Source organism: Hypanus sabinus, chromosome 16, assembly GCF_030144855.1.
Source record: "Hypanus sabinus isolate sHypSab1 chromosome 16, sHypSab1.hap1, whole genome shotgun sequence".
NCBI classification, from domain to species: Eukaryota; Metazoa; Chordata; class Chondrichthyes; order Myliobatiformes; family Dasyatidae; genus Hypanus; species Hypanus sabinus.
Genome location: NC_082721.1, coordinates 51956013 through 51981542, shown reverse-complemented (window position 1 = coordinate 51981542; position 25530 = coordinate 51956013). Strand labels below are relative to the sequence as shown.

The 25530-nt window shown below is 41.7% G+C and overlaps 1 protein-coding gene across 12 annotated transcripts in view; it reads left to right on the top strand.

Moving 5' to 3' along the window:
- Positions 1-8852: 8852 nt before the first annotated feature.
- The window catches only part of LOC132406296 (scaffold attachment factor B2-like), an 89607-nt gene continuing 72929 nt past the window's right edge, over positions 8853-25530 (top strand). For 6 of the 12 annotated variants that reach the window (XM_059991748.1, XM_059991753.1, XM_059991752.1 and 3 more), the window contains exons 1-5: positions 8854-9035; positions 14773-14881; positions 15038-15099; positions 21641-21784; positions 22289-22345. In XM_059991748.1, the coding sequence (XP_059847731.1) occupies positions 8892-9035; positions 14773-14881; positions 15038-15099; positions 21641-21784; positions 22289-22345 (516 nt within the window). In that variant the 5' untranslated portion in view covers positions 8854-8891. Of the gene's footprint in view, positions 9036-13116; positions 14676-14772; positions 14882-15037; positions 15100-21640; positions 21785-22288; positions 22346-25530 lie in introns of those variants that run through there. The other 6 variants (XM_059991747.1, XM_059991746.1, XM_059991756.1 and 3 more) reach the window with 6 other exon arrangements.

Below are 25530 nucleotides of genomic sequence, written 5' to 3'. Positions count from 1 at the left end.
ACACCTGTCTTACTCTGTTTGGCACCCCATCTTATATTTCCTCTGACCGTGGTCCCCAATTCATATCAGACCTCTGGGCTGCGATGGCCCAGAATCTCGGCGTTAGGTTACGCCACACCACGCAGTTCCATAACCTATAAAAAAAACGGTTTCAGCGCTCCTTCAAGGCAGCTCTGAGGGTTTCCCTGACCGATGAGTGTTGGCATCATCATTTCCCATGGGTCCTGCTAGGGATCAGAACAGCTCCAAAAAAGGACTTGCAGTGGTCCGCGGCTGATGCCACGACTACCTGGCCAGCCTCCCAACAGTGTTCCACCCTTCTCAGTACTGTACATTCAATTGCTTTTCACCTTTTCCTACCTCCCAGCATGGCATCCAGCACCCTTGGGTTCCTACTAACCTACATTCTGCCTCGTTTATTTTCGTCTGCAATGATGCACATTAACATCCCCTGAGGCTCCTTTCGATGGACTGTTCTGTGTTTTGGACCAGGGAGAAAATACTTTCAACATAGATGAGAGGGGTAAATCAGAACATAATTCGGTAGGTCACCTTAAAACAGCCCATCAAGATTTGGAGTATTCTGTGACCATGCCCCTGGCGTCACAACATGACCGTGATCGCAGCACCTGCTGTTCCTCCATCCCTGGAACACAGGACCCGAGCTGGGCGGCTCGTCCGAGATCCAGACAGGCTCACAATGCCGGTTTTGGTGAATTCTGGGGAGGGGCTGTGTAGGGTAACGTAATCGGGAGAAATGTACAATTTACAACCACCGACGTTGTGCTGAGGTTTCGCTTTAAGAGGCTGGTCTGACCTGAAGGAGCTCTAGCGCGCTTTTGTGTTTTGGTTTTGAAGTTCAGCAGTGAAGTATGTTCCAGGTTTCATTAAACATAAACACCTCACTTGTTTTATTCTACAGTACCGTATCTCTAAGGTCATAACTGATTCAAGATTGGTGGTAAACAAACTTTGAAGATGCAGAGGGGCCTCAGAATTATTTAGATTGGTGGAATGATTAGGCAAATTGATGGTGGATGTCAGAGATTATCTGAATGGTAAAACTCGGAAAAGGGAAAGTGGAATTGGTCTTGCATGTTCGTGCATATCGGTCGATGAAAGTAAACATGCTGCTAAAGCTCGTGGTTAAGAAGGCAAATGGCGTAAAGATTCGTGCAGGAACAGGAATGATGACTTACTGCAACTGGACAGCTCTCAGTGATATCATACCTTGAATATTAGCTCCGGTTTTTGTTGTTTGTAACTTCAAAACATTTAACTAATTGCAAGAAGAATACGGAGCGGGGAACGGGAGTCTAACTTCGGGTTTTATAAGCGAGGTATGCACATATCACGTGATAGCGTCATGACGTATGCAATTCACGAGTTTTTACATACTGTATAACCATAACAAATTATATAAACGACAGAGAATGTGTCATCAAATATATTTACTAGATCACTCAAATATTACTAAAATATTAAATACACAACACTCCTTGTTTAGCCATTAGCTATAATATTGAGCATGATGGATTTAAAGTAGGGAAGAAAGCATTGAACTGGTCAAGGACAGTGGATGCACAGATCAATTGTCTTTGTTTCTGCCATGTGCTTGGAAATGGAGGCTACCATGTTGTGGAACCGTTTTACATACTCCATTTTGTGAGATAGAGTCGCTTTGCTTTCTGTCTTTTAAAGTAGATACAGTGATGCTCCAGGTAATCTGCTGGACTGGAGATAATTTCCAAATGAGATGTTATTTGTGATATAACATAACATGCAGGTTTGTGAATGTTGGGCTTGGTGCCTGCCTGGAGTGATTTGTGCTGGTTACTGAAGAGAACAAAGAGCCATAAATTACCAACTGTCACCTGCTGGGAAGGGGGCAATAAATGGATGCTGGCCTGGAGCAGAGCCAACTAAAAAGGTGTTAAAGGTCAATCGGATGACCTATAGCCAAAGATGCTGGAATATAATATTTTAATTGGTAAGGAACAAATATAAAAGCAGACACTTCAAGTGTACTATCAGCGATAACTTTCTCAAGAGACCCACCATTGCAAGAAGAACCCCTATGCCAGGGACTGGGTGAAGAAAGGATCGATCATCTGGCCAAAGGAGATCCCCTCCTTTGGTGTTTAAATTGGAAAATTGGTCTGAGTGAATATTGGTACAGTGCGGACAGTAGAATTCATGTTCAAAGGTGTTGGCCCAGGGTCAACATAGTCACGTTGTTGTTTGTACACAGACAATAAAGTGTGAGCTTCGATTAATTCTGAGTTGCATAGTGAAATTCCTAACCTAGTTCTATTGATGAACGGTCAGCAACAAACTCCAATTCAATAGCAAATGCATCTCAACTATATACACAGTATACAATTACTCTACAGACATCCACAGCACCGTGAATTTTAAATTGTCTCATTCAGGCCTAAAGATTTAATCACAGTGCAGGATTTCTTATTCTTCTGGATAACATCTTTCCTGACAAGGGAGGTCACTCTGTGTGGCAGCTGAGATTTGAGGCAGAATCTCGGGTTCTGGGGCCTCCTCTGTGGTAGTTGCAGGAGTTGACGCCGGGAATGCAGGAAGTAGTTCTGGGAGTTCTGGTCACCCTTCTTCTCTAGCAATTTTCTCTGCTCTTTTCAACTGATCAATGTGTTGTCTCTAGAAGACACCAGACACAATTTCCACTGTATAGGAGAAATGGTCCAGTTCTGTCAATATTTCTGGATACCATATTTTGATCATCTCTGTAGTCCCTTGCCAGGACTGCTTGTCCAGGAGTGAAACATCAAACCTTTATATTTGTGGAACCTTCAACTGGTCTCAGCTGTTTGTCCTGCACACACCTTCTGAGATTGGGATTGACAGGATCCAAGAACGGCATAACTGGTGAGTTGTTGGTTGTGAAGTGTGCTGCATAGTGATATGGAAACTGCAATGTCTGTGCAGTGTGATGTGCTGACATCGCTTGCAGTGCTTTCTTTAGACTCTGGACAGACCTTTCCATCAAGCTGTTTGTAGCTGAATGTTATGGTGCATATGTAAAATGTCTTATTACATTCTTTTTTAGGAATGACTGAAATGGTTCTGCAACAGTAGTCCATTGTCACTGACTAAGTGTTCTGGAACACCAGTCCTTGAGAATAGGCTTCTCAACATATCAACAGTGTGTGAGGCTGTGGTGAAGGCTATTGGGAACACTTCTGGCCACATTGCAGCTGCATCCACAACTACCAAGAAATCTGTGCCCATGAATGGTCTGGTAAAATCTACATGTATCCTCTACCAGGATTGTGCAGGCCATTCCCAGGGATGGAGGGTTGCTGTTCTTGGCATCTTCTGCATGTGTTGGCATCCCAAACAGACTGCTCCATCTGCTAATCTATCCCAGGCCATCAGATAAAATTTTGAGCCAATGCTTTTGTCTTCATGATGCCTAGATGACTGGCACATGGCTCCTCTAACACATTAGTGCTCAGCTTGAATGGTACAATAATTCTCAATGCCCACGTAAGGCAACCTCCATCAAGGGCAATTTCATCCCGGTGCTGGTAAAAATGGAGGAATTGGAGTTTCTGCTACATATTCCAGCCATTTTGGATTGCCATGTAGACCTGAGACAATGTGAGGTCTTTTCCAGTTTCCCTTTAGATCGTCTCTGCCATAATAGGGAGACTTTCGATTTGTGTTATGGAGAATATGTCAGCAGAAGTGTCCTTTTTTTTATAAATTTTTCTGGTACTTCAAGGGTAAATGGGACAACAGCATTTCCATGATTAGTTGTCCTCTTAAATTCAGTCTTCGTGTCCTCCTAGAAAAAGAGCCTATCTCTGCATTCGTGCTGCTGCTGTCAGTGGAACACCCTTCTGTGGATAGAAAATGGATATTAATGGCTGATGATTGGTAAACAAGGGTAAACTCTCAGCCATGCAAGTACTGGCTAGAAGAGTTTACACCCCCAAACTAGACCAAAGGTCTTTCTACCAATCTGTGCGTAATTTCTTTGCAGTGGCAAAGGCTGTTGGGCATTCACTTCCATCACTCTTAATATGTGACATGACTGCAATTATGATGTAAGGCAAGGTGTCACAGGAAAGCTTCATGGATGATGTGGATTATAATGTGTGCATACAGTATTTGATGTCACCATTTCCTTTAACTTTTTGAAAGCTTTCTCACACTGCTTTGTTCATTGGCATTTCTTCCCAAATTGCAGTTTTGAGCGTCTCTGAACGTCTTTCAAAAGGATGAACTCTTGCAAGGGAACAGACCCCAATACGGCTTTCAAAACCTGAGCCAACCAACTGACGGGTGTGTGACATTTTCAATCTCTCATTGCTACAGTTGGAAGTTTGCACCTGTTTCAAAAGGGCAACAAACATGCCAGTGCCCAAGAAGAGCAGTGTGAGCTGCCTTAACAACTGTTGTTCACATCTATGGTGATGATGTGCTTTGAGAGGTTGGTTATGGTCAGAATTAACTCCTGTCTAATCAAGGACCTGGAACACTGCAGTTTGCCTATCGACTCAATAGGTCTTTATGTGGCCTTGGATCTCTCGGACAATACTATGTCAAGCTGCTGTTTATTGACTGCAGCTCAGGGTTTAACGCAATCATTCCTGCAGATCTGATTAAAATCATTAAAAAGCTGTATATCCCTTTGCAATTAAATCGTTGACTTCCTCACTGGAAGACCATTGTCTATACAGTTAAGAAATAACATCTTCACCTTGCTGATATTCAACACTGGCACAGCTCAAGGATGTGTGTGCTTCATCCACTGCTCTACACCCATGACTGTGTGACTAGGGTCAGCTCAAATACCATCTATAAATTTGATCATGACAGTTATTGTTGACAATTTCAGATGGTGATGAGAGTGCATACAAGACATCAACAACCCTGCACTCAACATCAGTAATACCAAAGAATTGATTGTGGACTTCAGAAAGGGTAAGATGAGAGCATACACACCAATCATCATCAAAGGATTAGAAGTAGAAAGGGTGAGCTATTTCAAGTCACCAGGTATCAACATGGCCCGAACTTATTGCTTCTGAAAACTGAAATGATTGACTATCTGGAAGATGCTGCTGAGGAATTGTTGTTTGCTGGTACCACCTTGATCCTTACCTGTATCAATTATGTCATCCAGGTAACACTGAGTGCCTGGGCAGCCTTGCAGAAACTAGTCCATAGCTTTCTGCCAGATTGCAGGCGCAGATGCTACTCTAAAAATAAGCTTATTATAGTGATAAAGCCCTTTGTGAGTGTTTATGGTGAGAAGCACTTTGGACTCTTCTTCCATCTCCATCTGTAGGTAGGCCTCAGCTAAGTCCACTTTGCTGGTGTTTCCCTCCAGAATAGGTCTGTGGAGATATATTTTATCCTAGGCAGAGGGTATTGATGTACTTTCAGTACCATGTTGGTGGTGACCTTACGATTGTCACAGATCCATTCTTCTTGGCTACAGGGGCCACTGGCATTGCCTGTGGGCTCCACTCTACTTTGGAAAGTATTCCTTCAGCATCCATGCGATTTATCACAGATAGTCTAAGGAATCAGATGTGATTTGAAAAACTTGATTATGGCATTTTCATTTAACACTATCTTACCCTTGATATGTTTGAGTTTTCCAATGCCATTCTTGAACACATCCAGTAACTTTCATAATTTGCTTTCATTTGGCTTCATTGCAGGGGATGCGGCATACAAATAGTGGAGTTTTTGCACAAATCATTCACCCACAATGCTGGCCCTAATGTGGCTAGTTGCTTGTTGTATTTCAATGTTACGAATGTCATTCCCACAGTTGTCTTTTCTCCAGTCTCAGTTCTTATTTGCATGTCAGCAGGCTTCAGTCAGCATTTTTGAAATACCATTCAAACTTATTTTGTGGAATGACTGAAACAACAGAGCTGGTGTCCAAATCCATTTTAATTGATTTTACATTCATTTCTGGGATAAGCCGTATTGCTGGTCTATTGTTACTTCCACACTGCAGGTCTTAAGGCTACTCAGTCCTGTGTCACTCACATCATTATCAGATTTTTTCATCAACAGCATGCAGATTTGTGAACTTTTCAGAACTGCAACTTGACTTTTTAGCCTTTCCTCTTCCCTGTGCAGTCCACTTATTTTTGTCGCCCTGACATGCTCTTTGTAAGTGTCCTACTTCGTTGCATTTTCTGCAAGTTTCACCTTTAACCGTGGATTGGTCTAATAGCTCCTGCCACAATAGTAACACAATCTGTTTGGCCAGGCAGGTTTATGTTTAAACATTGCAGTTTTGTTCATGCTCATTTTCATTCCTGACTGCAACGTAATTGCTTCTCTGTCTGCTGTTTCCATTGATACAGCAATTTCAACTGCTCCTTTAAATGTCAGTTGTACTTCAGTTAAGAGCCATTTTTGAATGCTTTGTGGTAAGTTTCCACAAATTTAACAATCTCTGAGTGCATCATTAAGCCCATTACCAAACTGATGATGCTCAAACTCTTCAATTCAGCCATATACACTGAAATGGATACCTGTTCTTTTTGATTCTGCTTATTAAACCTAAAGTGCTCTGCAATCAAAGGTGGTTATGTTTTTAAACGTTCCTGCATTGCTTTCACAATATCAGCAAAGTCAATTTCTGCTGGCTGGTTTGGTTGGAGTAGTCAAACTCCTAAGCAACCTGTATGCCTTTAGATCCAATTTACTCAGCAAAACTGGTATACCCTATCCTCATTATATGTGTCTTCAGACAATGTGGATTCAGTTATGCGAGGAGCACTGCTTTCCTGCCAATAAAAGTCATGTGCACACACCTCAAAGTTGGGATGAAAAGCACCACTTTCCTGCCAATACAAGTCAGGTGCGTGCGCCTCACAATCTCACTCCCACCAATCTCGCATTGGTTTTGGCAAGGTGTGGATGTGCCATCTTGCACTCTTAAACTTTTGTTGATTTTACCTATGGTGCAGTGATTTTGTGCTTGAAATATTTAACTATGCCTCCTAAGCATCTGATGTCATGTCCTGGGCCATCAGCCGAACAGCAGAGAACCGCTTTAACACTTGAAAAAAAAGTTGGAAATTATAAACAGTGCGGCATCAGGTGAAGGTAGCACAGCTCTGGGACGCTACTGCCAGGAACGGAATCTTGCCTTTAAAGTTCTTTTGTTGCTTGACAATGCGCCAGCCCATCCTAAACATTTGGACAGCATTCATCTAAACAGTGCATTTCCCACCGCTTAACACATTGCTGATTCAACCACTCGGCCAAGGTGTGATCCACATTCAAGGTGTACTTTTTTATGGTGAACTATCTCTCAGATGCTGCAAGCAACAGATGATTTTGAAAATCCCAGGAGTTTACCAATGGTGAGGGAATCATGGAAGTCGGAACATTTTGACTGCAAGGAATGCATATAATGAGGATAGGGTGTACTTGCTTCTCATCCGCTATTCCATTTACTCTAAAATTCTGCTCAATTTGCTCTGTATACAATTCCCAGTCATCTGTTGTAATGGAACACATCAATCTTTCTAATGCGTCCAGCCATTTTTGCTCTCCTTTTTGTAATGATGTCACTTTTTATGAACCTGTGAATTCTTCTGTTATTGCCTTTTTAAAAATTAACTATTTTGGATGTGCTGCAATGTTTTTTTTAACTTGACGGTTCTTGCTGCACTTTAAAAAAATTTTGATTGTCTTGCTGCAATTCAGCAGGTCAGTAGCCATCTCGGGTTGCTTTAAAATGGCTTGCTGCCACTGTTATTAAACTAGTTCAGACACAAAGTACGACTCACATCTCTCAGCTCTCGTTTTCCTTTGAATTTGTTTAATGTTTTGGAGTTACAGAACATAACAATTATAGTTTTCATATGGAAGGAGATTTTCTCAACATAGAGAGTGCAGCAAAAGTTCATCAGACTGATTCCTGGGACAGCAGGTTTGATATTGAGGTGCGATTGGGATTATATTCATCAAGAGTTCAGAATAATGAGAGGAGTACTCAATGAAAGTCAGAAATCTTGACAGGAGTGGATAGATTTAGTTATAGGGAAGATTTTCCCAGAACCAGGGGCCAAATACTACATAATGATGCCATTTAAGACCGAAACAAGGAGATTCTTTTTTCACTGTGAAGCAGTTGAGCCAAATAATAAAAGTATTCAATGAACTTGGTGCAGTATTAAAGGCTAAGGTGATCAAGATACAGAAAATAGGCGCAGGATACTGAACTTGGATCATATTGGAATGGGTGCAGCTGGTTCAAAGGACCAACTAACTTTTGGCAGTCTCTATGTTTCTTACATGATGGGGAATCATATATTTATAACTCAGAGTAAATTTTTATGTCTCGCACAGTACTGCTGCGACAAAACAAGAAATGTCACAAAACACAAAAGACTCTGCAGATGCTGAAAATCTGGAGGAAGGAACTCAGTTTAAGTCGGCCAAAAACGTCGACTATTTATTCTCATCCATGGATTATAAATTTCAAGATTTATATCAGTGATGCTAAACCTGAATCTGATTTTTCTTTCAAATTTCTCAAAAATAAAATGTTGCAGACAATCAACAGGCCGGATTGACTCTCAGGCACAGGTCGCAAGAAATAACCGTTCAGCCACTGACCAGCAGAGAGTTTTACCCTTAACAGAATTAGGGTAGATCTTTCAAATACAAAAAAAATCACATGCGTAAGGTTGGGGACGCACCTGACAGCTAGTTTTTCAAAAGATTACTAACTGACTCAACCTCATCTCGGCCGCCCTCCGCCCACGACATCTTCACACCGGCGCAAGCGCACTGGCTATCACTTTACAGCGCATGCGCGGCGACGGGGAGCGCCATCTTGTTGCAATCGCGCAATATCTGAGTGACCGGCAATGGCGGAGGAGAGCGGGGTAGCTGGTGAGGGTGGCGTGCGTGGGATCAACGAGCTCAGGGTGGTAGATCTGAAAGCTGAGCTCAGGAGGAGGAGCCTGGACACCAGTGGAAACAAAAGTGTTCTGATTGAAAGGCTCCGACAGGTGAAAAGAGCGAGGGCTGTTGTGAGAGTGGGGGAGGGGTGGTTCTGTTGTGTTGGAAGGGGTCCGTAGTCGGTGGGGAATGTAGTCAGTGGGGCTGGAAGAGAACTCGGATGTACAGGGAGGGGGCGTGAATTGGAAAGATTGTTATGGAAGTAGGGGTTTAGAGCCGGGGTGTTGTTGGTGTTGAGTGATTTGGGGGTCAGTGGGTTCGCTTTAGAGGGAAGGATGAAATATGTGGTATTGGAGGGGGTGGGGTCAGTACGGTAGGGCACTACCACAGGGCACTAGTGGGGGTTGTAGTCATTGGGCCTGCGGTTGTGGGGGCTGTGGTTGGTAACGGTAGGAGAAAACTGAGATAGGGGTGTACAAGGAGGGAGTGAAGGAAAATGAGGAAAACATTGGGAGGGTAAAGGTTTTGCAACCTGTGGGAAGGAGATTGCTTCTGAAGTCTGGTGTTTGAAGGTGGGGGACAGGCCAAAGATGGTGAATGAAGAAGGGGGTGGATTTCTGGTTGTTTGGCATTTGGAATTTGAATTGGTTGGGAAAATCATGGAGAGCAACTTTATTAACTCTGTGGAAACTGGCAAATTCACTACTAGCTGTCACAGAATCATAAGACATGGAAACAGATCTTTCAGCCTGACTTATCAGTGGAGACCAAGGTGTCTTCCTAAACTATTTCCATTTGCCTGCATTTTGCCCATTTCATCTCTAACCCTTTCCTAACTATTTATCTGTTTACATATCTTTTAAATATTATTGTACCCTTTTGTCTCTTGAAATAATGTAATCCTATGTTTTTGCTTTATTTTGACACTGGTAATGAATTACTAGTTGACTCATTCCTTAAAGGAGTGTCTAGTCTCTTCTGTGTAGCAGCTGTTATCAATTTGCACTATTAATTGAATTGGACAGCAGAAAGGTTAATTGAACATTGGTTCCACAGCAACACACACAAAATACTGGTGGAATGCAGCAGACCAGGCAGCATCTATAGGAAGAAGTACAGTCCATGTTTTTGGCAAAGACCCTTCGTGAGAACTAACTGAAAGAAGAGGTAGTAAGAGATTTGAAAGGGGGAAGATCCAAAATGATAGAAGACAGGAGGGGGAGGGATGAAGCTAAGAGCTAGAAAGTTGATTGGCAAAAGGGATACAGAACTGGAGAAGGGGAGAGGATCATGGGATGGGAGGCCTAGGGAGAAAGGAAGGGGGAGGGGAGCACCAGAGGAAATTGGAGAGTCGGCAAGGAGTGATTGTGAGAGGAACAGAGAGAGAGGGGAGAATGGGAGAAAATAATAAAAAAAATCAGATGGGGTAAGAAGGGGAGGAGGGGCATTAAAGGAAATTAGAGAAATCAATGTTCATGCCATCATTTTTTTCTGTCTCTGTCCTCACAATCACTCCTTGCCTGCTCTCCATCTTCCTCTGGTGCTTCCCTCCCCCTTTTTTTCTCCCTTGGCCTCCTGCCCCACGATCCTTTCCCTTCTCCAGTTCTGTATCCCTTTTGCCAATCAACTTTCTAGCTCTTAGCTTCATCCCACCCCTTCCTATCATTTTTGGATCTCTCCTCCCCCTCCACTTTCAAATCTTACTATCTCTTTCAGTTAGTCCTGACGAAGGGTCTTGGCCCAAAATGACAACTGTAGATATAGATGCTGCCTGGCCTACTGCATTCCACCAGCATTTTGTGTGTGTTGCTTGAATTTCCAGCATCTGCAGATTTCCTCGTGATTGATTCCACAGGATTGTCATAGTTGAGGGAGGTAGTGGGGATAAGCTCCTACTACCTGTCAAATGTTCTCAATGGTGTGCATCTTAAATGGCCTCTTGACAACCAAGTCTAATTCCTGACCTTCTCGTATGGCTTAGCTCTAAGCGTTTCTACTGACAGGAGAAGGGGCAAAGGCCAGTTACCGGCACCCTAAAACCAGTTGCTTTGGGCAGATGCGGCTTGTTAGCTGTGTTTGGCAGCTCACTAGAACATAAGAAATAGGAGCAGGAGTAGGCCATCTGGCCCGTTAAGCCTGCTCTGCCATTCAATAAGATCATGGCTGATCCGGCCATGGACTCAACTCCACCTTTTCCCCATAATCCTTAATTCCCCTACTATTATTTTTTATTATTTCTCTTCTAATGTACTGTCTACTCTTCCCATTTCTTCGCCAATGCTGTCGACATCACTCACAAGGTGATTTCTTGGTGCACATTTCACTGGACAGAGCTCTAGTCCCAGGTACCTGAGAAGTGCCTTAGTTCCACTCCAGTTTGCCTACCGGAGCATTAGGTCCACAGGAGATGCCATCTCTTTGGTTCTTTGCTCAACCCTGGAACATCTTCATATTTCCACTAGGAGAAGGAAAACTCTGATGTCAAACCTCCGTTGCCTTGCAGCTCAACCCACTCATGGGAAGGCTTTGGGAGTGAACCCTCAGGGAAAAATCTGGATAAGCAGACTGTAATCCAGTCTTGGGTTGAGTTCAGTGCTGACTAGCAACTCCTGTGATGTCGCTGGTATCAAACTGTAGTGGTATCTGTTCCTTTAGATTCATCAGCTATGTGGAGAGGGGAAGCCTACTGCATGAGCAATAGCTTAATCTCCTTATCATACTGACTTGACGTATGTGCTACGTAGACAGCAACAACGCAGTATCCATAGTTGATGCTGACCTACAAAGGGCCTCATAATTGACCTTTATATGGAAACCAAAAGTAGGTTAAACTTGACATCACTCATCTTGATAAGTATGGCTATAATAGACTGAGTGCCTACTGTGTTATATTTTTGATATTATACATTTCAGAGTGAAGCATATTGCCTTAAATAAAAGACCAAGTCTACAATTTTCCAAAGCTCAATTTGTTTTATCCTGGATTGTCTCCAAACATTTTTCACTACACATTACTCATTTTGTTTTTTTTTAAATGTCCATATTAACTTAATGTTTTCTTCAATTGTCTTGTCCCCTTTTTCTGTTTAAGTGTTGCTTTATCTTCCTTCCCATGGCAAACTAAAATTTGTTGCATAGAGTTGGAACAGAATTAGGTCATTTGGCTGATTGAGTCTGCTCAGCCATTGCATCGCTGATCTATTAACCCATCTCAACCCCATTCTCCTGCCTTCTCCCTGTAACCATTGATGCTCTAACTAATCAAGAATCTATCAACCTCTTTAAGTATACCAAATAACTTGGCCTCCACAGCCATCTGTAGCATTGAATTCACAGATTCACCACCCTCTGGTGAAATAAATCCCTCCTCATTTCTGTTCTAAAGGGATGTCCTATTCTGAGGCTGTTCCTTCAGGTCCCAGTCTCCCCCACTACAGGAAACATTCTCTGAAGTTCAAGTTTATTGTCATCTGACTACAGTACACCCACAAAACGTACATCACATCACATAAAGCAAAATATATTCATAAATAAGTTAAACTATAATACAAAATGCATGTGATGCACAGAAAACAACAGTCCTGGTGGCAGAGTATTAGTTTCACAGCCTTGGGGAAGAAACTTAGCCATGCCTGTCCCACATCCACTCTATAATATAGAGACCTTTCAATGTTTGGTAAGTTTTAATAAGATTTCTCCCTGCGCGCCTCCCCCCACTCTTATGAGTACAGGCCTCATACATTACTCTTTCATTCCTGGAATTGTTCTGTATTCTCACCAGTGCCAGCACAACCTTTCTTAAAGGGTCCAAAGCTGCTTCAAGTGTGGTCTAGCCAATGCTTTATAAAGCCTCAGCATTGTATCCTTTTATATTCTAGTCTTCTCAAAATGAATGCTAATGTTGCACTTGCTGTCTATACACCAACACAGCCTGCAAGTTAACCTTTAGGGAATGCTGCACAAGGATTCCCAAGTTGGTATGCACCTCTGATTTCTGAATTTTCTCCCTGTTTAGAAAATGGGCTTCATCTGTATTCCAACTACCAGCATGACCATGCACTTTATTTATCAGCTTCCCAAGCACCACCTCTTTAGTAATAGCTACTGTATTCCTTTCTACCTCCAGACGCTTGAATTGCTGGCATACTGCTAGTGTCTTCCTCTGTGAAGAATGATGCAAAGCTTTTATTAGGTTCATCCACCATTATTACCTCTAGCATCATTTTCCAGTGATCGAACATCCACTCTTGTCTCTCTTTTACTCTTTACATATCTGAAAAGTCATCTTATATTATTAGCTAGCTTACCTCTATATATTTTTTTGCTTTTTAAAAGCTTCCCACTGTATTTACTATATACTCATTCTTTTACATTTATGCTATATTTTTGGGATGTATCTGCTGTGTCTTTTCAATTGCTCTCAGAAACTCCAGCCGTTGCTGTTTTGCCATCATCCCTGCTCGTGTCCCCTTCCAATCAACTGAGACTAGCTCCAAATTGAATATTGAAAGGCTTTGAGAGAGTTGATGTGGAGAGGATGTTTCTTATGGTGGGTCAGCCTCACAATAGATGGATTTGGAACAGATGGGAAGGAATTTCTTTAGCCAGAAGGTGGTCAGTCTTTGGAATTGAATGCCAAGGAAGACATGAAGGTCAAGTCATTGAATATTTTAAGCAGAGCTTGATAGGTTCTTGGTTAGTCAGGGAGTTGAAGGTTATGGGAGAAGGCAGTAGAATGGGGTTGAGAGTGATAATATATCAGCCAGGATGGAATGGCGAAGTAGAGTAAATGGGCCAGTTCAGAGTTCTGCTCCTCTGTGTTGTGGACTTCTCTCATGATTCTAATTTCCTTTACTCCATTGTAATTCTGATACATCTGATTTTAGCTCTCCCTCTCAAACTGCAAGATGAATTTTGTATTATGATTAATGTTTACTCATGGTTCCTTTACACAACACCCAATCCAGTATTGACTTTCCCCTAGTGGGCTCAACCACAAGCTGCTCTAAAAAGCCATCTTGTAGGCATTCTATGAATTTTCTCTCTTGGGAACCAGTACTAACCTAATTTTACAAATCTGCCTGCATTTTGAAATCCCCCATCACTATTATAACATTGCCTTTTTTACATGTGTTTTCAATCTCATTGTAATTTGTAGCCCACATCCTGGAGGCCTGTGTGTAATTTCCATCAGATTCTTTTTACCCTTGCAGTTTCTTAACTTTACCCACAAAGATTTAATGTCTAACATCCTATGTCACCTCTTTCTAAAGAATTGATTTCACTTTTACCAACAGAACCACCCCACTCACTCTGCCTACCTGCCTGTCCTTTCGATACAATGTTTATGCTTGGAGCTCCCAAATATGATCTTCTTTTAGTCATGACTAACTAATACCCATAATGTCGTAATTGTCGATCTTTAACTGGGCTATAAGTCATTATTAACACAAGAAATTCTGCAGCTGCTGGAGATCCAATGCAACATACACAAAATGCTCGAGGAATTCAGCAGGTCAAGCCGCATCCATGGAAATGAGTGGTTGATGTTTTGGGCCAAGACCTTTTCTCAGGATGGGAAAGGAAGAGGGAAGATGATAGAATAAAAAGGTGGGGCAGGGAAGGATAGCTGGAATGTAATAGGTGAAACCAGGTGGGTGGGAAAGATAAATGGCTGGAGATGAAGAAGTAAGATAGAGGAGAGTGGACCATAGGTGGTGGGGCATCGGGGAGAAAATAGGTGAAAAGAGGTGAGAGTCATTATTAATTGCAGCTAACTTTCTGTAAGCATGATGGTATTGCGCAACAATTTTGACTTCACCCCGGGTTTATGATTACTTTCCTTAGGTAATACAAGAGGAAGGAGGAAACCCTGATGAACTTTCAGTCACACCAGACACCCTAAACAGCAGAACATCAAAGAGGACTGGGAAAGGTATCAATAGTTATTTACAAGGTACAAGGTAAATTTGTACTCCTTGTTTGATATTGTGGACATGGGTATTTGAGCCAACCCATCTGGAAACAGTTGCCAAGTAGCATACTACCCAATTTGCAAGAAATACTAATTTCTGTTGGAAAATAAAAACTTCTGTTTGACTTTGTCTATTAGGACACAGAGCTGAGGATGGTGAGACTGAAGACTCTGCAGAAGAGGACTTTGCTGGAAAGCAGGTGAGCTATTTTATATAGGCAAAGGCATAGGAGGCAAATGAGTCGGTGTGGACAGGGTGAGCCGAAGGGCCAATTTCTATGCTGTACAACTCTTGATTGCCCAAGTAATTGTTGCATAGTAACATTTAATTATACTTTTTCACAGATGTTTTTAATTACATTTTTATAAATAATATTTTTTGATACATTCCCTGATGTACTTCCTAGCAGAATTGAGTAAAATATGTCATCTTGAAATATTGGTACAAAGTGAGTTGTTTTTGCAGCAAGCAGTGCCTCAAATTGTCAGTGACTTTTGAGATGAGTAGACCTCAGATATATTTCTTCCCAACTGTAGATTGACAGTGGTTATTAGGTATCTTTATATTGGGCATTTATTACAAATAAATTTAAATGTTTTATTGTACTTATTGATTCTTCAGGGAACAAGGTACACACAATGTACAATATATGGCCAGACAATCCCCCATCTCTCCTCTGACTGGTAGATATGTTTCTTTTCCTCATTCCTACACCTTGACTCTGATCACAGATTCACTCAACCTTGTTTTTCCTCTGCCTTCAGATTTTAAGTTTCTTGTTTCCCCCACCTCAGTGATGCCTCTATTTGTCAACTCTAAATCTGTTCTTTCTAGCCCTTATAACAGTGCCAGAAACAAACATCAACTGAGCTTCCTCAGCATTCTCAGATGCTAAATTTGAAAGATGTACAATTATTCCCATCATGGACCTACAGTTGCAAAGTTTGTAAACCCTTTGCAATTACCTGGTTTTCTGCATTAAATACTCATAAAATTTGGTCTGATCTTCATCTAAGTCACAATAATAGACACACACAATCTGCCTAGATTTCTAGTTAATACTGACTACACCATTTAAGCAATCATAGTCTAGGTTCCAAAAAAAATGATGTAAACCTCTAGTGTAATACCTTCTATAAAAGCTATTTGGAGTCTGGTGATCAATTCTATGAGATGAGATTGGAGTTGTAGAGGTGCCCTCACATTTAAAAATGGCACACAAATTCAGGGTACTGGCAGTGCCTGCTCTGCTCAAGAAAGATCTGTTTGTGTGCACCAAGCCTCGATCAAAACAACTTTCAGAGGACCTTAGAAGAATTGTAGAGATTCATGAAACTGGAAAAGGCTACAAAAGTATTGAAGACCTGAGTGTTCATTAGTTCACAGCAAGAGAAATGGAGAAAATTCAGTACTGTTGCTACTCTCCCTAGTGGTGAGCATCCTGCAAAGAGCACAATGTGCAATACTGAAGGAGATGAGAAAGAACCTAGTGGTATCTGCAAAGCCCTGCAGAAATCTCTAGAACTTACTAATGTTAATGTCTCTGTTCATGTGTCCACTATAAGAAAAACATCAAAACAGAATGGTAACACATACACACAATTATGGTGGAACGCAGCAGGCCAGGCAGCATCTATAGGAAGAAGTACAGTCAATGTTTCGAGTCGAGACCCTTTGTCAGGACTAACTGAAAGAAAAGATGTAAGAGATTTGAAAGTAGGAGGGGGAGAGGGAAATCCGAAATGATAGAAGACGGGGGTGGGGGGGGGAGTGATCAAGCTAAGAGCTGGAAAGGTGATTAGCAGAAGGGTTACACAGCTGGAGAAGGCAAAGGATTATGGGGTGGGAGGCCTAGGGAGAAAGAAAGGGGGAGGGGAGCACCAGAGGGAGATGAAGAACAGCCAAAGAGTGATTGTGAGAGGGGCAGAGGGAAAAAAAGGGGGATAATAAATAAGGGATGGGGTAAGAAGGGGAGGAGGGGCATTAACGGAAGTTAGAGAAATCAATGTTCATGCCATCAGGTTGGAGGCTACCCAGATGGAATATAAGGTGGTGTTCCTCCAACCTGAGTGTGACAGTAGAGGAGGCCATAGATAGACATATCAGAATAGGAATGGGACGTGGAATTAAAATGTGTGGCCACTGTGACATCCTGCTTTCTCTGGCAGACCGAGCGTAGGTGTTTAGCGAAACGGTCTCCCAGTCTGCGTCGGGTCTCACCAATATATAAAGGGCCACACCGGGAGCACTGGACGCAGTATACCACACCAGCCGACTCAGGTGAAGTGTCGCCTCACCTGAAAGGACTGTCTGGGGCCTTGAATGGTGGTGAGGGAGGAAGTGTAAGGGCAGGTGTAGCACTTGTTCCGCTTACAAGGATAAGTGCCAGGAGGGAGATTGGTGGGAAGGGATGGGGGAGATGAATGGACAAGGGAGTCGTGTAAGGAGCAATCCCTGCGGAAAGCAGAAGGGGGGGGGAGGGAAAGATGTGCTTGGTAGTGGGATCCCGTTGGAGGTGGCGGAAGTTACGGAGAATTATACATTGGACCCGGAGGCTGGTGGGGTGGTAGGTGAGGACAAGGGGAACCCTATCCCGAGTGGGGTGGCAGGTGATTGGGGTGAGAGCAGAGTTGATGGTGGAGGAAGGGAAGCCCCTTTGTTTAAAAAAGGAAGACATTGCCTTTGTCCTGGAATGAAAAGCCTTATCCTGAGAGCAGATGTGAAGGAGACGGAGGAATTGCGAGAAGGGGGTGGCATTTTTGCAAGAGACAGGGTGGGAAGAGGAATAGTTCAGGTAGCTGTGAGAGCCAGTAGGCTTATAGTAGATAATCAGTAGATAAGCCGTCTCCCGAGAAGGAGACAGAAAGATCAAGAAAGGGGAGGGAGTTGTTGGAAATGGAGCAGGTAAATTTGAGGGCAGGGTGAAAGCTGGAGGCAAAGTTAAGTCAACAAGCTCAGCATGTATGCAGGAGGCAGCGCCAATGCAATCGTCGATGTAGCGAAGGAAAAGAGGGGGGCGGATACCTGTATAGGCTTGGAACATGGACTGTTTTCCTTGGAACAAGAATGGTGTTCATGGATGGAGACCTCAGAGGAAACCACTGCTCTCAAAAATAAAACATTGCTGTATGCCTCAAGCTTGCAAAAGACCACCTGGATGTTCCACAACACTTCTGGGACAATGTTCTCTGGATAGATGAGATGAAAGTTGAACTTTTTGGCAAAAGTGCACACTGTAATGTTTGGAGGAAAAAAGGGCACTTCACACCAACACCAAAACCTCATCCCAACTGTGAAGCATGGTGGAAGGAGCTGCTTTGTTGCCTCAGGTCCTGCATAGCTTGCAATTGTTAAGGGAAAAATGAATTCAAAATTGAATCAATATGTTTTACAGGAGAATGTCAGGCTAACAAACTGTTACCTGATGCTTAAAAGAAGTTGGATGATTACAACAAGACAATGATCCAAAACACAATGGTTGGGGAAAAAAAAAATTGTGTTTTCAAATGTCCAAATCAGAGTCCAGATCTTAACCCAATTGAGATGCTGTGGTGTGACCAGAAGAGGGCTGTTCATGCAATGTTTCCTAGAAATATTGATGAACTGAAAAAGTTTTGTATGGAGGAATGGTTTAAAATTCCTCCTCGCCATTGTGCAAGTCTAATCAGCAGCTACAAGAAACGTTTAGAGATTATTGCTGCTAAAAGAAGTTCTACCAGTTATTAGATATAAGGGTTTACATACTTTTTTTCAGCCTGGACTGTCGATAAGGATTTAACAATGTTTTCAGTGAAGACATGAAAAATAGAATTGTGTATTATTAGTTTAGATTGTGTTTGTACATTATTGTGACTTGGATGAAGATCAGACCACTTTTCATGAGTAATTAATGCAGAAAGTCTGGTAATTGCAAACGGTTCACAAAATTTTTCTTGCAACTGTAAGTAATAATTTTGAAATCGTGACTATCTTTGTTCTCCAGTTACAGGAATATTACATTCAATCCCTTTTAAAAAGGTTCATACTTTTAAAGATACCACTTCATTCTAATTTCTACAAAGATGTGCATTTTTTAATCCAAACAAGACCAGCCTCACAGTAGGCTGGTCATAATGAACCTTTATGCATGCATCTTTCCTAGACGTCTAAAGTGTACACACCCTGATTACTTGTGGTTTGCAGCCTGCAGCAAGATTTCTTTTCTCATTTATTCAAAGCATCTTGCAATAAAGATGCTACTATCAGAATTACTTGCATCCTTACTTTGATTCACAAACAAGACCCTTCACATTCTCTTTGAATCTGATTTCATTCATTTTCGCATCTGGCTTTCCATTGTCAGAAAACTTGAAAGCATTACGCTCAGTCCCTTCATTTTTGCCTTTGGAGATTGTAAAGAGCTGAGTCAAAGCACTGATTGTTCTTGTATTTTCTCATTAGGCCTACCAACCCATAAGTACCAATAATTTTCTTTCTGTTTAACCAATCTATTCTCTTTAACTTTTTTGTGGCACATGTTTGAAATACAAATCCAAACATATTAGATCTGCTTTCTCCTTTGCTACTTTGAAGAACAGTTTTTAATTGATAAAGCATTTAAATTTTTTTGTAATCACACCTTTGTTTTCTAAGACCCCTATTATGGATTCTAGCGTTTTACTTCTAATATACATCTGACCAGTCTTATGTTCCTGTTATCTCTGTGCTCCCTTTTTGTGACAGTTATTATGTGAGTAGCCTTCTGGTCTACGTAGATTACACCAGAATTGAGGAAATGCTAGAAGTTCAATGTTCATGAATTGTAAAGTTCTACAGTAGTGGTTGCCAACCTGTCAATCGCAATCGACTAGTTGATCTTGGAGACTTTCCCAGTAGATCCCGAAAAAAAAGAAGAAGAAAAATAAATACACAAATACTGTTCAGAGATTGTTTCTGGGTTGCGGGGTTTTAAGTTCCGTTCTTTCTGCATGCGTGTAGCTCCCCCCACTACACAGTGTACTTCAGTGGTCCCCAACCACACACAGGAAACAATACACGCGAGGTCATTACCCACACGCGTCAGAGATCACTGGTTGGCCTCGGGTAGCCGGCCGGCAGGAAGTGCCAATGCTACCGGCCCGGAGTGTGGACAGACAGACGCTGCCTCTAAACCTGTTCAGCACACCGAATGTTCATGGGAATCCGGTGCTAAAATATTCACAGACCTCATTCGGGCTCAGGGTTTCATAAGCAACAGAGCAGCTATCTCGCTGCGATCTACTGAAATAAACTTTTGTCGGCCGATAGATCCTATAAGGGGGGTGGGCGTGCGTCCTAACTCACTCCTCAGTTGGTTGGTTGCTCTCTCCAGACTGCGGCCGCGACCCCAGTACGGGAGCAGCCTCATCTGGCCAAGGCGGGTGGGCGGGAGACTGGAGTTCGGGCCCAGAGGCTGTCTAATGAGGCAATGAAGCCCTCAAAACTGCTTCGGTACCTTGAGTCCAAGCACCCTGTGCTTAAAGAGAAACCCGTTGAGCTTTTTTCCAGCGGAAAAAACGTGAGCAAGCGGGACAGCAGCTGAGAGCCAGGTAAACTAAATTGCAGAATAGACTGGACATAAGGAACCTGCTTCGAGTTTTGCTGTATTCCCGTCACGGTTAACCCCCCCCCCCCCCGGCCGGTCCGCAAGAATATTGTCAATATTGAACTGGTCCGCGGTGCAAAAAAAAGGGTGGTGACCCCTGGTGTTTATATATTATTTCTACTTCCGTGTTACGGGGTTTTACTTCTGGTCTTTTCTGCCCCGGTGCACATGCGTGTAAGTATTAGATTTGGAGTCGATCTTGCCTTTTACTAAGGCTGAGGTAGGGGATCATGGGCTTAAAAAGGTTGGTGACCACTATTCTACAGCATCTTTAGTTCTTAGTAAGCAGGCATCAAGTCCAGAGATTTGTTGGCCTTTATTCTTAATTTACAATTCCTTCTGTCAATTTAGTTTCATGTAATTTGTAGTATAATTTTTTATAAAAAGCTTTTCCAGCCACTTGAATCTCTTGATTCATCAGATTGCAGTTTTTCAGCAGCATTGTAAGCTTCATTTAATTACATAATCATTCTTAACTACTTCAGTTACCTGTGACCATGCCACCTTACCAGCTTTATTACATAATCATCTTTACCTACTTCAGTCAGCTTTACTGGCTTTATTTCTTACTTACCAAGGGAATCAATAAAAGCGAATTATTCCATTATTTAGCTGTTGTCATATCTGATGGCATCTCAGTCAATTTATTCCTTATTCTGCTACAGTTATCTGTTAGTTATGCTCAGTCTTAAAAAAGGTGAGAATGTAGATTGCAAACAGCTTTGTAACAGTGAGATTGAGGTGAATTTTATGGATGTGGGGAGAACCAAAATATGTTTGGTGTGATATGTTAAAGACATTTTATAAAACTAAAGTTTGGTCAGTCAGGACACTAGACAAAGATTGAGAAGAACATCGGTCACATGCAGTTACAAAACTTGAATTGTGTCTGGAAATTTTCCTGTTTAATGTTGAGGAAGGAGTACATGATGTGTTTTGAGGAATTGGCTTATTGTGCTGAGCACAGTGGCAGATGTAGTGCCTGTAGCTTTGTTTCTACTTTCACCTCACACAGTGTCATTTGGGCAAATAGATTGAAAGGTTGGTAATTTTATATCCTACCACCATTAGTCAACAGTGTAGTAGGTCATAGCTTGTCTCTTTTTCTTTATCACAGGAGGATATTGAAGCTTTTGTTGACCAGGATCAGGACACCGAAGTAATGAACGTGTCAGAAATTGGGTACACTAAGTGTGCCGAGGCAGATGCTGTTGTGGACAAAGCCATGGAGTGTATTTTGGACTCCACTTCAGTTGAGAAAGTAAGGAGATTATGTGGCTCCAAAGGTCTCTGCTGGGTAAAGAGAAGTGATAATGGGGAGGTGAAGAGAAAGGAGTGGGAGAGAAGGGCTTGCTAATTTACTTCTGCTGAACAACAGCTGAAGCTTCTTCTGAACCACAAGTGCTATCAATACAAGGGCTTCAATAGCATTTAATAATAGTACTGGCTCTTCACATCTCATCAGCTGCTAAGTTCCTGAGGCATTTAAAAATTAATTTAAGCTCCTTTGTTCCTTATAATTTAAGCTGTCTGGTGCCCTTAAAAGTAGAACTGTGTAGAATGAGATCTAGTTAACTGTGTCATTTTTGACCAATCTTGTTAGAACTGCCTTTAGGAGGTTTCAATTCTCTGCAGTCTATCTAGACATGACATAAAGCACTGATTCTACTTTTTGATTAAGGAAAGAAATAAAGCTAGGATTTGAACTTGTAAGTTGTTTACATATTCATTGTTCTTCTATTAATTTTAATATTTTCTGATTGAGGAACGAAAAGAGGCAACTGGAGACCCAGCAGAGGGGGAACAAATGCAAGTTAATGAAGTAAGATCAAATTTCATTCCATAATTTTGTTGATGCTGGAGAAATTAGACAATTTCTTTGATATCTTCTGAATTGATTGTCCAGTAAGCTGACACTCTTAGATTGTTTGGGCCATCAGGCCCTGCTCCAGTTAATACCCAAACACGTTTGTACGTGTTAAATAGTAAAATAAATTTTCCGATAAACCTGGTGAATTTGTAGTGAGGAAAAAATCCTGGAGGTATAGTAATCCTCTCCTGAAAATAAAATAGCAGTAATGCCTATAACCAGAGGACAAAGATTTAAGTGGCTAGAGAGGATATAAGGAAGAGTTTCTTTCTTGCTGAGGGTTGCTTGGAACACACTGTCTGAATGGGAGGCCAGGTCAAGAGCTTGAATCGTCAAGGCATAGGAGAAGCATACTAAGTGCTGTTAAGTGGAGTAGTATGTATATGTGCCTGATGGTCAGCATGAAAAGTATGGGATGAAGACCTACTTCTATACTTTAGCTTTAAAGTTTTGGACCTCTTATCTGGCTGCTGACCTACTAATGTTCCAGATCTTTGCTGTTTCAGACCCCAACCTGGCTTCAGCTTCTCCTTAGACCCACAGTCCAAGTCCCCTTGCTCATATTCTGGACTAATGAGTAACACATACTGGGCCAGCATATTTTCCAAGTAATTAGATGCTCTATTGTCCTTGTTTTACTGTTATGTTTTCTTGTGTATTGATTCCCCAATATTTATTTGATCCACCATCACCTGCATGTTGTTTAAAATGTAATTATCGGAAGCTGGCCATTCAGCTCCAAAAACTGGCATGGCCCTTCAGTTGGTGGATCAAACATCTCAGCTTTATTTACCTATCTTTGCATAGTTTGTCCTAATCTGATGAGTATATTAATTTGCGTTGTAAGCTCGGATTTTCCCTAGCATATACAGAATTTGACAAAGAATTCAGATCACTGCTGGTTTTGTGAAAATTGTTCCCTCATTTTATTAAATGATTAAGTTTTAAATTTAGGTGCAGCAAAACACATTTTCATTTTCTCCATTCTACTATGAATGCCTGCAAGTAAATGAATCTCAAGGTAGTATATGGTGACATATTTGTACTTGGGACAATAAGTATACTTTGAACTTTGAAAATTGCACACACCATTACAGCTCGGGTGTTTGGAGTTCAATTGTGTAAGCAGATTTGTACGGTCCTTCCCATGTGCAAGTGGGTTTCCTCTGGGTGCTTTGGTTTTCTCCCACATCCGGAGACATGCTGGTTAGTAAGTTAATCAGTCATTGTAAATTGCTCCATGATTGGGCTAAGGTTAAATCAGTGGCTTGTTGGGCAGCACAGCTTGAAGGGCTGAAAGGGCTTGTTCCACGCTGTATTTCTAAATAATAAAATAAAAATGGTGACATATACTGTAGAAATTCTGAATTCTTTATCAAATTCCATAAACTACTCTTTAAATTTTTTTAATGGTTAAGTTCTAAATTTAAAATATGTTAAAACTCCAGTAATCTTGGAATGTTGGTGTTATAATGGCTGATTTCCTGCACTATATGCATTTTTACTTTATCAGGTGTTGCAGAATATTTTTTATATTGAGTCTGGTAACTTAAAATATACATATTAAAGGAAACGGGGAGTTGAGTTTAGAGGGAAGACCAGAAAACTATCCAATGAACCAGACGCTGAACATTGGACTTTCTGATTAGTCAGCAAATTATCGAAGTTTTTCTATGTAGTCATCATGTTTTCTCTCTCACATTGGAGGAAGTAGTTTCTCTATCAATTCAATTACTTCTGTCAGTTCATCTCCATTTCTGTATTCTGAATACAAGCCAAGCTTGTGCAATGTATGCTCTCGACCCTTGAGACAGGCTCAGTGCCATTAATTGCTCTGTATATCTCCAAAGGCCAGTATATTCTTCCCAAGATTCAGAATCAGCTTTAATATTACTGGCATAAATTGTGAAATTTGTTGTTTTTTCAGCAGCAGTATATTGCAACATATAGTAAAAATTCTAAGTTATAAAAGTTTATAAAACAAAGAAAATTAACTAAGTAGTGCAAAAAGAGAGTGGTAGAAAGTACTGAGGAGGTGTTCATTGGTTCTTGTCCATTCAGAAACCTGATGGTGCAGAGGAGGAAACTGTTTCTGAAACACAGAGTGTGTGTCTTCAAGCTCTTGAGCCACCACTTTGATAATAACAATCAGAAGAGGGTATGTCCTAGGTGATTAGGGTCCTTAATGATAGATACTGCTCTTGAGGCATTGGGTTATTGAAGGTGACCTGGATGCTGAGAAAGCTAGTGCCCATGATCAAGCTGGCTGAGTTTACAACTTTCTGCAGCCTTTTTCAATCCTGCGCAGTGTAGAAAGTTGACAGCGTCTTTGGTGACATACCATTTCTCCTTTAAATTCTAATGAAATATAGCTACTGTCATGCCTCACCATTACGTTGAACCCAGGATAGATCCTCAGAGATGTTGACACCCAGGTACTTGAAGCTGCTTATCCTTTTCACTTATGATCCCTCAATGAGGACTGGGGTGTGTTCCCCTTCCAGAAGGCTACGATCAAACCTTGGTCTCACTGATGTTAAATGTTAGGTTATTGTTGTAACTCCACCCAACCAGCTAATCAACCTTGCTCCTATTCGCCTCATAGAAACCATCCTAAATTCTGCTAACATTGGTTGTCATTGCAGATTTTTAGATGGCCTATGCTTAGCCACGTAGTCTAGGGTGTAGACAGAGTTGAGCAGTGTGCTAAGCACTCATCCTTGCGATGTGCTTTTGTTGTTGTCCGTGAGGAGATGTCATTTCTGATCCATCTAAATCCAGTTGCAGAGGGAGGTACAGAGGCCCAGGTTTTTTGGAGCTTGTTGATTAGAACTGAGGGTATGATTATATTGGATGACAAGCTATAATCAATAAACAGCAGCCTGACATGGGTATTACTATTTCCCGGTGAACCAAGGCAGAGTGGAGAGGCAGTGAAATGGCATCTATTGTAGACCAATTGTGGCGATAGGCAGCTTGCAATGGGTCCAGGTCCTTATTTAGGCAGGAGTTGATACTTGCCATGATCAACTTAAAGCACTTAATCACAGTAGGTGTGAGTGCCACTGGATGTGAGCAGCTCACCCTGCTCTTCTGGGGCACTGGCTTGATTGTCAGACTTTTGAAGCAGGTTGGAA